The 16,765-nt window shown below is 35.5% G+C and overlaps 1 protein-coding gene across 1 annotated transcript; it reads left to right on the forward strand.

Moving 5' to 3' along the window:
* The first annotated feature begins 4,436 nt into the window (after positions 1 to 4,436).
* On the forward strand, positions 4,437 to 5,480 carry LOC114178312 (uncharacterized). Its single transcript, XM_028064142.2, has 2 exons — positions 4,437 to 5,011; positions 5,137 to 5,480. Exons 1-2 carry the CDS (start codon positions 4,634 to 4,636, stop codon positions 5,146 to 5,148), a joined length of 390 nt encoding a protein of 129 aa, XP_027919943.2. The 5' UTR covers positions 4,437 to 4,633; the 3' UTR covers positions 5,149 to 5,480.
* The last annotated feature ends 11,285 nt before the right edge of the window (positions 5,481 to 16,765 follow it).

Below are 16,765 nucleotides of genomic sequence, written 5' to 3' on the forward strand. Positions count from 1 at the left end.
ACTGAAAAGGATTGCCCCAGTCGGTTTATTTTTCTTTCACTTGCCTTCGGTCAGATAATAGGGTGTTCCCTTCTTCATGAGACATTATTTTTCTTTCGATTTTTCTTCACTTTTGAAATCAACTCTTTGGTCTGATCAATTTATTGAAAAACTTTTTATTTTATTTCTTTTGAAGCATTATCTAAACAACATGCATAAAATTTCCAAGGGTTTAGGAGGGGTTCGATGAGATGACAAGGACTGACTAGGGAGCTGACCCAGTTTGATTTAGTCTCAGGGCACCAAGTATGTTTGGGCTTGCCCCAGCTATTGATGACATGAAGAAAATGATATGGACTTCAAAATTTGGCCCAACTTGAGAGTATGGATTGGCTTCAGGGTACAAAATGTGTTTGACTTCCCCATTTATTGATGAAAGGGTTAGACAAATTAAAAGGACTTCAAAGATTTCTCTAATTTGAGGACCTGGATTGACACACAGATTGTGTTTGATCTGCCCCAGTTATAGTAAGGCATGAAGAGGTTGAAATGTGGTAGGGACTCTAGACGTTGTCTCTAGTGTAACCATGATGGTTAGGGTGAAATTGCCCTATCTTGGGATAACAAGTCATATGAATGGTGAAATGAAGCAACTGTCTAGTTTGGATTTTAGCGAAAAAGGTTGGACACTTGTATGAAAAGGTTGAACAAGGTTTGGGCTGAGAGTAGAGGATATGGTAGGAAATAAAGATGAAGTCCATGAAGAGGGTAAGAATGAAACAATGAAGGAGGATGCCCCTTATCTAATTGATTAGCTAGGCTTATTTTAAGGAGCTTTAGGCACATGTGAATGAAAAACTGTCTGAATCACTGAAAGCAAATCTCAAAATATAATTTTCAATTTTTATTTTTCCCTTTTTTTTTTTGGATTTTGGACAAACCTTTCAGCACGTCAATATGATTTCCATGAATTAAACTTTTTGAAAGGTACCGAAAATCAGTCTTGGATCTGTGTGGGCTTTATTATGCTTGTATCGTGGTCAAGGCTAAGGGTATGAAAGTAAATGTGGATAGTAAAAACTCAAAAAGATGTGATGGTATCTTGGAAGAATGATCTTTGAATAATGTTGCATCGTAAATTCATTTGCCTCTTATGTGTTCACCATTTCTCCTCTTTTCTAAACATCGATTCTCCTTCTTTTTCTTCTTGATGTAACCAAATCATCATCATCTTTTTTTTTTGTCTTTTTCAAACTTTTTGATTCTGATTGATTTTTTTTATTGGTGAACTGTCTGTCAAACAAGAGTGCAAACCATCGATGTCAGGTGACCCTTGTTCAAGGTAATTTGAAAGAAAAATGTTTACTCCTTTAAAGCTCAAAAGGGGTAATAATAAAGGATGACATTTTTCTTTTTAATGATAAAGAAACATGGCCACACATCATTTCCAAAACATGATTATTTTCTCTTTCAAGAAGTTTCAACTCAGGAAGAAAATTGGTCCATGTTACAGGTTGTCCCCCCCACCTTTTTTTTTTGCCTAAACCACCCTTTCAGGTCTTCAGTCTAGCAGACATTTTTTATCTTTATTTTCATGCTAAGAGATTTGCTCGCAATTTGCCTAGGTTAGGATGCTCCTTTCATGTTGGTCCACCATGGAATAAAAGAAGTAGGCTTTGCGGTGGAAAGGTAATGGAAAAAGGATGAGTTTGAAAATCTCATGTTATGCGGACTAGACAAATGCTTCAAAAGATATGATATCAAACATTATCTATTCATTCAATCTATTGATTTGACCAAAACATGTTTTTTTTTGCCAAAACTGCCTTTTTTGGTTTTCAGTCTAGCGAACTTTATTTTCTTTTTTCCTCATTTTCCTTTTTTTTAATGAATTTTTTTTGTCTCAATGGATTAAAGGACCACCCAACAAGTGTAGACAAGGATAAACTTAGAAAATCTACCAACTCTAAGGGTTTATGTTTATCAACTTGGGTAATGTCAATGTTGATAGGGCAAATCCTTCATTGTAGGGAAGTCGAAGGATGGACTGTTTCAAACCATGCGCACACGAACGTCTCAAAAGAAAAAGTCAAGTCGTTATTCTTGATTAAACATTTGACCCCAGAAAAGCGTGACACCCCATTATTCTCTTTTTTTTCAAGAAGTGAATTTGATGATTTGCGAGAAAAATAAGTGACTCAAAATTTAACAACCTTTTTATTTCCTTCCTCTCTTTTGTAGAGTCTGTTTATTCATATGAGGTGAGATGCATGATATGGATTAAAAAAAACTATGTACATGCCACTATGACTAAAAACAACAATTGCAACGCAAGTTTATGCCCAAGAGGGACTTACTCACTTGTATGTCGATGCGATTAAAGAGTACCATGCATGATATGCAACTAATTGAAACAAACCTACATGAGATGTAATGCATGTGCCTCAAGAGGCATTTATTCCCATGATATGATGATGAAATGTGATACAAGTATTTGGAAACATCATGCATGATATGCAGAGTGACATAATGAAATGCATGAATGCAGAGTGACATAATGAAATGTATGTTTATGCCTAAAGAGACGCTTATTTTCATGAGATGTGATGTATGATATAAAAATGCTATGCGTGATTGCGCCTAAATAGGCACTTATTCACATGTACATTAAGCACACAGACATATGATGATTAAAGCAAGCAATCTCCCTTTGTGCTTAATAGAGGTTTGGCGCTTAAGGTCTAGGGTGAAGTACATGCGCTCACCGGGATGGTTCCCTAAACTTAAGGATCAAGGTCACTAGAGTTATGACTCACTTCATGATATTTCCCACAACAGTTGGTATACAACAAGGAGTGAGAGCACCAAGGAAACAAGCAAACTCTAGTTGGGGTTCTCACAATGACCACTTGGGAAGTTCATCCACTGTGGCACTGCTACACAATCCCCTCTAATTCTAAGTTACACAGACTCGGGTATAGGGCCCCACTCATGATATGCACAATGTGTGTGTGAAGGGAGAATGATGCATACCCAAACCCCACCTGCAAAACAACCAGAAATTTCCCAGGCAAATAGAGCAATTCCAAAATATCTATCAACATAAGCAAAAATAATTCACACACAATTTACCCAAAAAGAAAATATATACAAACACATATGAAGAGAAGAATATACAAATAAAAGAAATGGGGAAAGAAAACATTAGGAAAATCACATCAAGTTTGCATATCTAATTAAATGGCTTGACTCTCTAGCGTCCCCAGTGGAGTTGCCAACTGTCGCAACCGAAATCGCAACGGGAAGGCGAATCGAAAAAGAAAAACGGGTTTGAAAAGAGATTTGGAGTCGCCACCATAGTTATTTTTGGAAAACTATGGAAAACCATAAAAATAGAGCAAGTCTGCAAAAAACCAGATTTTTGGATCCGGGAGTTGGTTACGCGTAAGGAAGGTGTTAACACCCTACAGCGCCCGCCCAAAGGCGGTACCTTTAATTAAAAATGCAAAGTTGATGTGATTTTCAAAATATTAATTTTTCCCAAAAATAATAAGACAAAAATGCTAAAAAGAAACAAAAATATATTTTTTGATTTTTGGGCCCGACAAGGATTGATCTTGGTCCTATGTATTCTCATTTAAAGTGAGAAATCAGGGTTACGTAGTTCTTGAAAAAAACGATTTGGAAAACTATTTGGAAAAAAAAAGATTTAAGTTTTTTGCGGTCGGACAGACACTAAAAGGGAAAGAAAATTAGTTTTGGAATTTTTTAGAAAATAAGTGTCACACGGTGCAGGCGACCAGACAGACACAATAAAGCAAAAGAGAATATTTTCATTTTTTAAAATTTTTTTCTATTTTTTTTGTAATTTTTATAATTTAAAACATTTTTGTTTTCTTTTTTTTTAGAAGAAAAAAAAATAATAGATAAATAAAAAAAAAGATAAAAGAAAATTTAATAACAAAAAGCACAAAAGTGAACGAAAAATAATAATAATAATAATAGGGTGCATGAGTAATGTGTGAGGTGCATGAAATAAACGTAAAACATAGACCTAAAACAAGATAAACATGAACAGGGGTGCAAGGTTATCAATTATGGTGGTGCACGAAGTAAAACATGAAACAAGGGTGGCAGAGGTGCGAGGTTAGTAAAAATCAGGGGTACTCGCAGCAAAAATTAAAACAAGGGTGTGAGATAAAGGAAAAAGGGGGTGCGCAGAGTAAAGTATGAAACAAGTGTGGCAGGGGTGCGAGGTTAGTAAAATGGGAAGTGTATGAAGAAGAGTGAAACAGGCCCAACTGAAATACCAAGCAGGGGTATGGGATTAAGAGAGGGGGTGCACGAAGAAAAGAAAGAAGGAAACCCATATGGAGGTGGATGAGGTAAAAATAGGGGTGCATGTGGTAATGGAGGGTTGAAGGCCTAAAGCTCTTTTCTTTATTTTTGAAAACCCTAACTAAAGTTTATTCAGCCTTCTCTTCTTCATTGACGCAAGCCATCACGACACCAGTGGCAGCGACGCGCGTTTGCTCAACCTGAATCACTGTTGACGATGCCGACCACCGTCGCAAGGCCCGCCGGCTAGGACATCGTCGTTCCATTCACCTCGCGTGAGGCATCCTTGCACCAACGTTCACAACGTCTTCTCTTCATGCAAAACCTGGATCGAGACACGGCAGCCGCACTACCGTCACCGCTTGCTCTCACCGGCGACGTCGTCGCCCTTCGCTTCACTCCGCGTAAAACGCTGCTGCACCTGCGTCTCCTCTTTCGCTTCTCCAGCGCGTTCAAGATAGGGGCTGCACCGATCCACTTCGCGGCCGTGAGGTCTCGCTCGCCGGATACCGCCGTTAGCGGTTTCAGCCGCCTCAAGGTCGTCGTCGGTCCTGCCGTCACCGTCGAGGGAAACGCCAGCACTGCTGGTGCACGAGGACTCCGCGGCTCGTCATCACGCGACCATCACTCCTCCGTTCACGTGACCACACGCGACCACACTCCCGTTCAGAGCTTCGAATCGCCGGCGGCAAGGGTTTCACTTCTCTTGGTTTTCTGCTTCTGATTTGTATTGGGTTGCTATGGTGAATTCGAGTGTGTGACAGTGATGATGATGAATGAATGTGATTTTGGTTTATTGCTTATGTGTTTTGTTTGCAGTCAAAATGGTGATGTGATGTTGAGACGATGGCTCTACGAATGGGTACGTTGCGGGGTTGGATTGGGAAGCCGCGGGATGGGGATGGAGAACGGGTTTTTCGGTGTGTCGAAGATGCCAACCGTGTTAGAATGAACGAGCAAAGAAAGGTGAGGATTGGTGGTTGATTATGGGTGGCTATGTGGGGATGAATGGTGGTGAAGGGTAGGGCTTAACTTATTGTCAAACGAAAGTTCCCTGATCAAATGGCTCTCTTATGTTGTTTTTACGCTCTGTAATGCCATCTATTCCACCCATCAGGATATGAATCTCCCTTTTTATGTAACTATCTGCTTTATTCTGTTCACATTTCTTTGCATCTTCCCATCTCGAAATTTGGGATAAGGTTGAGAGCAGATGTTGCTTCCTTTTTTTTATTTCATTTTTTTTTTACATTTTTTTACATTTTATATATATATATATATATATATATATATAAATTTTGATTACTATATACTGTTACATGAAGGAATTACTTGCTCTTTTTTTGTTTGATATGAGAATGTCACATTATAATAGTCCACACCAATTTAAAATTAGAAAAGTATTTATTCATTTGACAACTTAAGATACAACAACCTATGCCATTAGTTTTTTCTGCAATTGTCGTGACGACTGTATGTTGACCACAGCTAAATTAGTGAGGTTATGACCACCAATATTCTAAGGTTAACTAATTATTGATACTTTATTTTTTTTTCTGTACAACGATAAACTCTAAGGTTTCCTTATTACATACACTATGAATTTATTGATTATTTTCTCTGTTTTGATAATATCCTGTCAACAAATTTGAGAATAATGTCTAGATACTATGGTTGAAATGTAAACTTACTGCAGGAGAATTCTCATATACATATATGAAATTTACATTCCTTAATTTGTTTCTTTATAAGAATACTTCATAAATTAGTCAAGGATATATATTATCACATGTTTTATTCAAGATGAAAGATCGACAAATAAATATTCAAATAATGAAATATTTGAATATGATTAAGTAAGAAAAGTTCCCTAATGAAAATTCCTTATTTTAGTTTTTAATAAATATTCAAATAGAGTAATATTATAATGTATATCTGAAATTTGCATCCCTCAGTTCTTCATTGATACAGATAACTAGATACTAACATAACCAATTCTTCATTAGAATCCTTTTATAAAAAAATACATATTAATATATACTTAAAAATTATAATTCTTTCATAATAAAATACCTAGATAACGAAAAAGGATAATATATATATATATATATATATATATATATATATATATATATAAATAAAGTGATATGGATAGAATAGTCAAGAAAGCAAGAGATATAGATACATGTATTGCAAACACTACTGGAAAATGAGCTTATAATGACAGGTAAAATGAGCTTATTATGAAAGATATTATGGTGTCATAGTTTCAGGTGTCATAGAAAATGCGCGCGTTTTTTATGACACTGCAAAAACCTGTCATAGTAAATCATACTTATTATGATAGGTGTTCGATTAACAATCATAATAAGTCTAAATTCACTGGGTTCAATCTTTTCTTTCCATTCGGGGGTTCCTTATCTGGTTCAGCAAGCTGATTTGCCTCTGCTATTTCTTTCCAATCTTCACAAACAGTTATTGTATTCACAGTTTCCCAAGTCTGGATGACTCTATCTGATCCTGGCAGCCAAATACTATCACCTTTTTTTTCTTTCAATATGAACTTGAACTGGATCGACTTTCCAGTAGCCATATCCTGATTACATAAAAGAAAGCATAAACAAATTTTCTTCATGTTCTCTATCAAAAAATATTTTCAAATTCTGATCAGATTTTACTCACCTCCTCAGTAGTCCATATATGTCCTTCAGACCATGTCATCGACAATGCTTCTAATGGGCAAACAACGCGCAGACGGTGCGCAAACAGTGCGTGAACGACGCGGAACAGTTCACGAATGGTGCGCAAACGGCGTGACGATCGGTGCGGCGAATGGCGCGACGAAAGAAGTGGCGAATCGAGCGGTGATGGCAAAGCGAAACAAAGTTAGGGTTTTAAAGAAAGAGAATGGAGACGAGAAAGTATACTTTTGGAAAAAGAACGAAGACGAGAAAGAGAAAGAGAAAAGAGGGAAGGAAAAAATTAGGGTTTTAAAGATAGTTTTGTCATCACGCCCATCTATTATGATAGGTCCTCTACATCTGTCATAATAAATTTTCCCTTTTCACTTATTATGACAGATCCCTTTTTACCAGTCATAATAATTGTTACTTTTATTACAAAAATGCCACCGGTCAACTTATTATGATAGGTGGTTTATACCTGTCATAATAAGTCGTCATAGATTCCCTTTTTTTTCATTAGTGAAAACATTAAACGTTGTTGTTTACATACAAAAGCATCCCAAAACATGAAATATTGTCAACATTGTTCATATCCTTAAACATATAACATTAATTATATCTAGATAATTTCCAAAATACTTTATTTAGAAAGTTCAATGTCTAGAGCTTCATTACAGTAATTTTGTTCTCCATATTTCTATCAACACCCAAACAAATAATATCTCTGGCCTTGAAACCATCCATAACAGAAAAATTCTTCCACCCACCAGTGAGATAAGACTTTGTTCTTCTCTCTACCTAACTCATATTGCATGGCCATCTTTGGCCATCCAAATTCTCCAATATGTAGTGTTTATACTTCCTCCTTCATCCTACTGATGAAAACCCTGAATCCAAATATTGTTCATATTTATATAAGGTAATTGATATAGAATATAAACAAGTCAAAATTCAAGTGGAACCACACCTATAGTTAAGATATAAAAAATACTAGTGATGAGCATTTGGTCGTATAAGTAGTGAGAGTTTTTTCAATGTAATAGTGGAAGTCAACTAGATTCTAATACATTTCTAACATATCAATGTCCAAGATGGGCATCCTTTTCAATTTTCTCTTTTTCTTTTAGGATGACGTCTTGCTTCCTCCAAAGTTTAAGTGATTATACTTCTTGGGCCAAATTGTTCAAACTTGGTTGGGGTTCTTCCTTAGAAGCATTTCCAATTTGGTAGGAAAGAGCTTGAGACATGCTTAGGTTTTCGAAAATATGCAATGCATAGAAAAACATGTATTTCAGAAAGAAATTCCTAAAGATACTTAAGGAGGTAAAAGAATCTCAAGTTAACTTCCAAGGGAGGTGAATCATAAAAGATTATTTGAAAACCAAGTCTTTCCTAGCCAAAGTTTACCTCAAGCCCTCTTGTACCAAACTTCTCAAATGGAATTAGGTTTGATACACGAGTGGACACACACTAAACTATAAGCAAAAGGAAAGCAAATAGAGAAAGCAAGATAAACTAACTATGTGGCCTAATAATAGTAAAGTTAGAAGGTACTTAGAACCTTCAAACTTTTACCAGCTAAAGACGTTTTTACTATGGTAATGAGTTCAAGTTAAAAGATGAGATTGAGAACCAAAGACTCCCTTAAGACACCTAACAAGTTTGTGAGTTACAATGATAAAAGCAAAAAAAATTTACAACTCAAAAAGAAATACAATCAAATGGAGCTTGATCCTCTCCAAGGTGATTCACTTAGGTGTGTCAAAGTGGGCCAAGCCCGTTGAGCTGGCCCGCTAGCCCTCCAAGAAAAGGGTGGGCCAAGTTGGAGTTTCCAACCCGTCAACCCGTCAACACACACACACACACACACACACAGATATATATATATATATATATACACACACACACACACATATATATAAACAAATTTTAAAAAAAAAGTTAAAAAAAAGGTGGTGGGCTTTGAGGTGGGGCGGGTTGTAGTGTCCAACCCGTTTTCTAGTGGTGGGCTAGCCCGAGCCATCCCGATTTTGATGGGCCAAGGGTGGGGCGGGCCAAAACGGGCCGGGCTAGCTCGTTTTGCTACCCTTAGATTCACTCATCCTCTTCTTATCTCCTCTTCAAGGTTTCAAGGTCCAAATAGGTCTCAACTTCCCCAAGATGCTACCTCAAAGGTTGATTCACCTCAAAAGAGCTTTTGAATCTTTTGACAACTCATTTTCACTATTTTAAGGTGCAAACTGAGACCACTACTCACCATAAAAGCAGTTTATATAATTCTTTGAAAGTTCAAAAAGATCAAGAAACACAAAAATGGAAGGAATCCTACTAAAATAAAACGTAAGAGAAACTTAACTTTAAGAACTTGATGATGATCTAATGACAAGTATGAACTCAAATATGCAAAGTAAAAGCACTAAAATGGATGTATATGTGTAGTTCGGGACAAGGGAAGCAAATATATTTTGCCCTTATATTCATGAGTAAGTGTAGTTTGTTGTATTGTAATTATAATCCATCATTTTCAAGTTTAACAATAATTATTTCAATTTGAGCATCACTGGTAACTACTTGTGGTTCCACTCATCAATGACACTATTGTATGATTTTGCTAATTGAACAAGCCTCCCCCACACATATGAAACAAGTAGTACATTGGTAAGAACCTCAATCTTACAAACTTTTGATCGTATATAAAGGTATCCTAACTAATGTTTTTTCTCATAGTGCATTTACCGGATATAACATGGTAGAAGCTAGGCATGTCAATATGAGCCCAAACCTGTGAGCCAACCTGGCTCACACGGGTTCGTACCGGGTTGGGTTGGAAATTTAAAATTTTTTATTATAGGCTAAAACAGGTTCAGCTCACTTAACCCACGAGTCAAGCGGGTTTGAGCCGGGTTAGAGTGAGCTGGCCCACAAGCCACTTAATTAAAAAAAAAACAAATTTTTAATCAGATGAAATTCCACCTAAAATGAATTAGAAACCCTAAATTTTTCATTTTTCCTCTTCCTTCTTTGCGTCAACAGAGCTTCTTCATCTTTGCCCATACCATATGCACAACTTTTTCTTCGCACCCACTACACACAAAGACCTTCATCTTCTTCATTGTGTTCGTTGTCGGTGCTCTGGTGGTTGTTGTTTGTTGGTGCTCCTTCAATTTGTTTTCCCCGGTGCTCTTCTGCATCTATGTCGGTGGTTCTCTATGTCTACATCGGTGGTGCTCCGTGTTAGTGGTCGTTTGCTCATTATTGTGACTGCTCTGCTTAGTGCTCCTCCACGTGAGTAGTCATCAGAGTAAGTGTGGTTTTTCATGTCTCTGCCCCTTTGCGTGGTTGCTCCTCCATTGCAATTGCTCTTCATCTGAGGTTTGTTTCTTAACTTTTTTTTTGAGCTATTGGAATGTTGTTCTGCTGTTTTATGTTTTTAATATATTTGTACTTTGTGGTTCTGATTTATGGAAAACATATTCACCTTGAATGGTTTTGAATTTTGCTTCTGTAATTAAAATTATAATCTGAAGTTTGAAGTGCATGAAAAAGTTTACCCACAAATTGATTTTTTTGCTTTGATTTTTTTTTCCAGAAAGTAATTTATAGTATGGAATCTGAAAATATTCATGAGAGTGTCAATGTCAATCGCAATGTTGTTGATGATAGTATCAATAATCAGAGAATTAAGGAACCACCTTTAATAAACAATGAAAGTAATGATGTTGAAAAAGAGAGTAAGAAAGCTAAGACTTGTACATCGGAAGTTTGAAATTATTTTTCTAAAATTGGAGTGAACGATGGAAAAGAGAAGGCTAAATGTAATGCATGTGGGCAAGAGTATGTAATTGGTGGAATTAAAATAGGTACTTCAACATTATTGCGTCATTTAAAAAAATGTAATGTTAGCCCAAAATATAAGGATGTACAAGGAATGATAATTGACAATATGGGAAAGTTGAGGAGTAGGGAACTTGATCAAAAACATGTTCGTGAGATTATGACAATGGCTATTGTGAAACATGGTTTGCCATTTAAATTTGTAGAATACAAATGGATTAGAGAATTGCATTCATACTTGAACCCTGATGTAAAACATGTGAGTAGGAATAGAGTGATCTCTGATTTATGGAAATTTCATCTTCAAATGAAGGAGAAATTAAAACTTGAAATGCATCAATGTCATAACCGAATTTTCTTAACATCAGATTGTTGGACTACTTGTACTCAAGAAGGATATATTTGTTTAACAACGCATTATGTTGATAAAAATTGGAAACTGAATAGTAAGATTCTTGCTTTTTGTAAAATGGAACCTCCACATACATGTCATGATTTAGCAAATAAAGTATTTGAATGTTTGATTGAGTGGGGACTTGATAGAAAAATATTTTCTATAACTTTAGACAATGCTACTGCCAATGATCGTATGCAACAAATCTTGTGTGAACAATTAAGCTCACAAAATAGCTTGTTATGTGATGGTGAATTTTTCCATGTGAGATGTTGTGCTCATATCTTCAATCTTATAGTTCAAGAGGGTTTAAAAGTGGTTGAAGTTGCTTTGTAGAAAATTAAAGATAGCATTAAATATGTGAAAGGGTCAGAGGCAAGAAAAATAGCATTTACAGAATGTGTTATTCAAGTGAGGGGTATTGATGCTAAGGTGGGTTTAAGGTTAGATGTGCCTACTAGATGGAATTCTACTTTTCTAATGCTTGAAAGTGGTCTTAAGTATCGTCGTGCTTTTGGAAGTTTCACTATACGTGATAGAAATTTTAAACATTGTCCAAGCACTAAAGAGTGGAAAAGGGCTGAGAGGATGTGTGAATTTTTAAGGCCATTTTATAAGATAACCAATTGATTTCGGGCACATCTTATCCAACATCTAATGAATATTTTATGCAAGTGCGTAAAATTGAGTGGTTGTTAAGGGATACACTCAATAGTGATGACCCACTAATGAAAGATATGGCAAAAAGAATTATGGATAAATTTGACAAGTATTGGAGTGAATATAGTACCATTTTGTCCATTGGCATGATTCTTGACCCACGTATGAAACTTGAGGCTCTTCGATTTTATTATTCAAAGCTTGATGCTTCGACTTGTGATGAATAACTTAATCATATCAAAGGAAAGATGTATAAATTGTTTGAAGAATTTGTGAGTGTAAGGTCAAATTCATCTTATGCATAAAGTTCCTAAGTTACTTGTTCAATAGAAGAACATATCAACATAGTTGAAGATGAAGAGATTGATCCATGTAATGTAAGTTAGTCATCTTTCCCGTATATTGTTATTATTATGTAATCTTTATTAACCCATTTTATGTTTGCATTGTATTGCTATAGGAATATATCAATTATGTAAGCCAACATGTGAATGTAACTGGTAAGTCTGAGTTGGATTTGTATTTAACTGAAACACCACTTGAGCCAAAGTATTTTCCAAAGTTGGATGTTTTGAGCTATTGGAAGGATCGTCAAGAATGCTATCCAAACCTTTGTAGATTAGCATGTGAGGTGTTGAGTATTCAATAACAATAGTTGCTAGTGAGTCTGCATTTAGCATTGGTGGTCATGTGCTCAACAAGTATCGATCTAATCTTCTTCCTGACAATGCTCAAGCACTAATTTTAACACAAAATTGGTTACATGGCTTTGAAAATATCGGTAAATTAATTTATATTACTTTCCAATATTTTCTTCATATCATACCAATTTTTGCTAATAAATTGTTTTGTTTTTGAAGATGAAGATAATGAAGATGTTCAAAAAGAAGAAGAAATTCTTCTAAACTTTTTTGTCTGTGACTCTAATGCACCTCATGATGGACAATAATTATTGGAAGTAAGTAAGGGATGCTCACTGCAACTTAATGCATGTATTTCAACAAGAATTAGATGATATTTTATCTATAACTTTTTGTTTCAGCTGTTGCAAATTTTTTGTTTAGCATTTGCTATTCCACTTTTAGGGATGCCGCTGTCAACAAGAAGGAAGACATTTGAACATGTAGGTTATGGCTTCTGTTTTGTAATTTAAAAATTTGGGTTGTTTTTGTGTTGAATTTGAATGATGAATCTAGGTTGTTATGTGAAACCACATTGGTTACATTTCTGATTATGGGATTTGTCATGAGTCCATTTGGTTTTGATTATACTACTCTGTTGGGGTTAGCTTGATTTGTGTATCATTGTGGTTACTAACTTTGAGCTCATTTGGTTTGATTATACTATTGTATTGGGCTAGCATGGTTTGTGCATCAATATGGCTGCTAACTTTTAGTTTTCTTTACCTTTTAAACTTAGATTTCACTATAAGAATGGCTAATTATAATGTAACATATATTTGAAGCTTGAAGGTTGACTGTTGACATTTTAGGAATAAGTCCAAAGAATAAATCATCATAAAATTTTCTTTAAAAATGATTAAAAAAATTAAAAATGCCAAAAAAATTATTTTTTAAATTTTAAACGGGTTAGTGAACCAACCTACTTAACCTACCAACCCATGGTGGGTTAAGTCGAGTTGAAAAATTTTCCAGCTCACCATAAAGTGAGCTGGGTTGGGTTGCCTCATTTTTAACCCAACCCGTGGTGAGCCAATCCGGGTGAGCTGGGTTGGCTCACTTTGACATCCCTAGTAGAAGCAAACCAAATGCAAGGCCCAAAAAGATGGCATGGTTGTCGCTCAAGGTTAGCTATTTTAGTCCAAATATAATTGCTAGATTCTTTTTCTACCTCGATTACTTATATTGTGTTGATATATTTGTAGTGTAACAAATAAATAGGCTTGTATAACAACCACTATTCGTGCTCATATTTAAATAGGTTGTTGGAAACATGTAATAATTTACTTAATTCAAAGTACTTTAAAAAAAATTCTTTTAATGTACTAATTGAAATTATTATCCTTTGTCAGTATTTCAACAATCTTTAACCATTGCTTCAACATTAAATTGTGTATGTAAGAAATGCTTGTGCCAAATATATAATGAAAATGCATATAGTAGTTTAAATAACTAGCCTACTTGTATTCCGACTATATTTATGAATGACTATATTTATGAATGAGTTATGAATCTGCTTTCGTCTAGGGTTCATAATTATATAGGTAGGAATTAAAACCAAAAGAAAAAGGAAAATATTTAAAAAACATGAATATAAACTACCCAAAAACATAACATATAGTCTAGGATACAATTTTACCTAAAACCTAGCTTATACATATGCTATTTTTATTATATTTTTCATATATATATATATATATATATATATATATTTTGCTCTTGAAAAAATAGTTTTATTTGTTTTGGATGCATAATTTTCATTTGGACATTATTATTTCTTACTTTGATATATAAGAATTTTTTTAAGTTGATGCAGCCTGATTCAAATAGAGGTAATCAGTTAGAGGTGGGCTCAACATGACTCAACCAAAGGTGATCCTGACATATGTCAGCCAATTGTAGGCCTGACTCAACTTAGCATGAGGTGGACTTGACTCGACTCGGCTTGATTGGGCCAACTTGACTCGGCTAAAAGTGAGCCAATACCACCTGGACAAAGGTAGCCCTAACTCGACTTGGCCTAAGGTGAGTCCAACTTGACTCTGCCTTAGGTGGGCTAGGTACAAATCAATACAAGGTGGGTCCGACTTTACTTAATCAAAGGTGGGGTTGACCCAACTAGGTCCAAGGTGATCGAAATTGATTGAACCCAAGTTGGGTCCAAATCGAATTGACTCAAGGTAGGCCTGAACTAACTCGGTCAAGATGGGTTTGACCTAACTCAACCTGAGGTGGGCTTGAGTCGACTCAGGTATAGGTGGATACGACTCGATACAACCCAATGTTTTAAGACTATCCGGTGTGGGTCTGACTCGATTTGACTTGACTTTATCTGACGCAAACCCAACTTATCTCAACCCGATGGGCTTGACTTGACTCATCTTAAGGTGTGCATGACTCAATTAAGCTAAGGGTGGGCTAGATTCAATTAAGCTTGAGATGTGGCCGAGTCAAATCAGGTAGAGATAAGTCTTACTCAACAAAATCCAAGGGGGACCCAACTTGACTTGGCCTAACATGGGTTCAATGTGAGCATAACTTGATTTAGTCCAACATGGGTTTGACTCTACTTGGCTTGATGTGGACCCAACTTAGCTGGCCCTAACATGTGTCCAACTTGACTTGACTAGGCTCAAGTGGGACCTACTCAACTTAGTATGAGGTGCATATAACTTGTCTCGCCCTAAAGTGAGCCCAACCCAACTCAATACAGTCTAACTCAACTCAACCTTTTGTTGGCCCGACTTAACTTGGTCAGACTTGGGCCCTATTTAACTATGTTCAATATGGGCTTGATTCAACTTAACACAACATGGAATTTATGAACATTGATCCGACCTAGGTGCAACTTTACCTAGACCTAACTCGAACAATCTACTTGACTTGAGTTTGATCTAACCCTATCTATCTTGACCTAAGACCAATTCACATAGATTTGCGAGTTGATCATAACCCATTATTGTATTGTTAGCCTTGTAAACTTTTTCTTATTTGAGGTTTTTGATCCTATAGACATTTTTTACCCCAATTAATGTAAGTCAGGACCAAACCTAATCAATAGATCTTTCTCTCCCGAATTCTAAAATTTGAAGAGTTGAAAAGAAATTATATATATATATATATATATATATATATATATATATATATATATATATATATATATATATATAACGTATATAATTATGATTACATATATAAATTTTTTATAACTTTTAAATAAAAAATATTCGTTCTCCATCCTTAACTTTTTTTAAAAATTTATAAATGAAATTCTTACACTTAATCTGTTATATGTTTGACTAGGTACTATTATCTCATATTTGTACTAAAAAAAATAATTCTGTTTCAATTTTACATTGGCCTTTCAGGTACCGCTCAAATCCACAAAAGCCTATAAAATACCCTGTTTATGTAATGCCCCTCTTAGTTGCTGTAAAAAGATATTATCAAATAAAAAAGCCATTACTCTGAAGGCTGATCACTATCAAAACTAGAGCCTAATATGGAATTATAGAATTAAAAATGCGTAGAATACTCGGTGACGTTTAGTGTAGACTGATAATTTCTGCACTGATCCTCATCTACACCTTCTCATCTCAGTGGCAACTACAGTAAACTTAGCGTGCCATCACACAGGTGTGACATTTGCAGTCCTTTCGAAACAGCCTTAAATTTCATACCTTTCATCACTTAGCTTATCTGTGTGTTGAGTACAAAACACTCACATCACCCACTTTTCTCTTTTGCAATCTCATAATTATAGTCAGAAAACTGGAGTGCCTGAAGCTCAGAAGGAAAGACATACTGAAGAAACTCATCAACTATATACAAGATAGCAAAATACAAAATTTACAACTGTAACGAGGAATCAATACAGTAATCAACTACGTATCATTGCAACCTCTAAGAGATTTAAATGAGCAGAGGACAAACAAAATAAGAAGAATCCTGAGTTTTAGTTCCCCTGAGAAAAGAAAATTATCAATTAGGGACTTGTGCACTAGTTTTGAAGGTCGAAGCAAATATGCTGTTTTGGTAGCAAACATACATTATAGCTGTTTTTCCTTCTATTCATCTGGGTGTCATCTATAACTGTCATTGGTACAATATCAGGGATCAAGTTTTGCATATATTTACACTCCGATCACCAATCCTGTATGGCTGCAACTCCCATAAATTGCTTGTACAGTCTGCAA

This window comes from Vigna unguiculata, chromosome 3 (genome assembly GCF_037176805.1).
Source record: "Vigna unguiculata cultivar grain cowpea cultivar isolate G323 ecotype 2 chromosome 3, ASM3717680v1, whole genome shotgun sequence".
Classification (NCBI taxonomy): domain Eukaryota; kingdom Viridiplantae; phylum Streptophyta; class Magnoliopsida; order Fabales; family Fabaceae; genus Vigna; species Vigna unguiculata.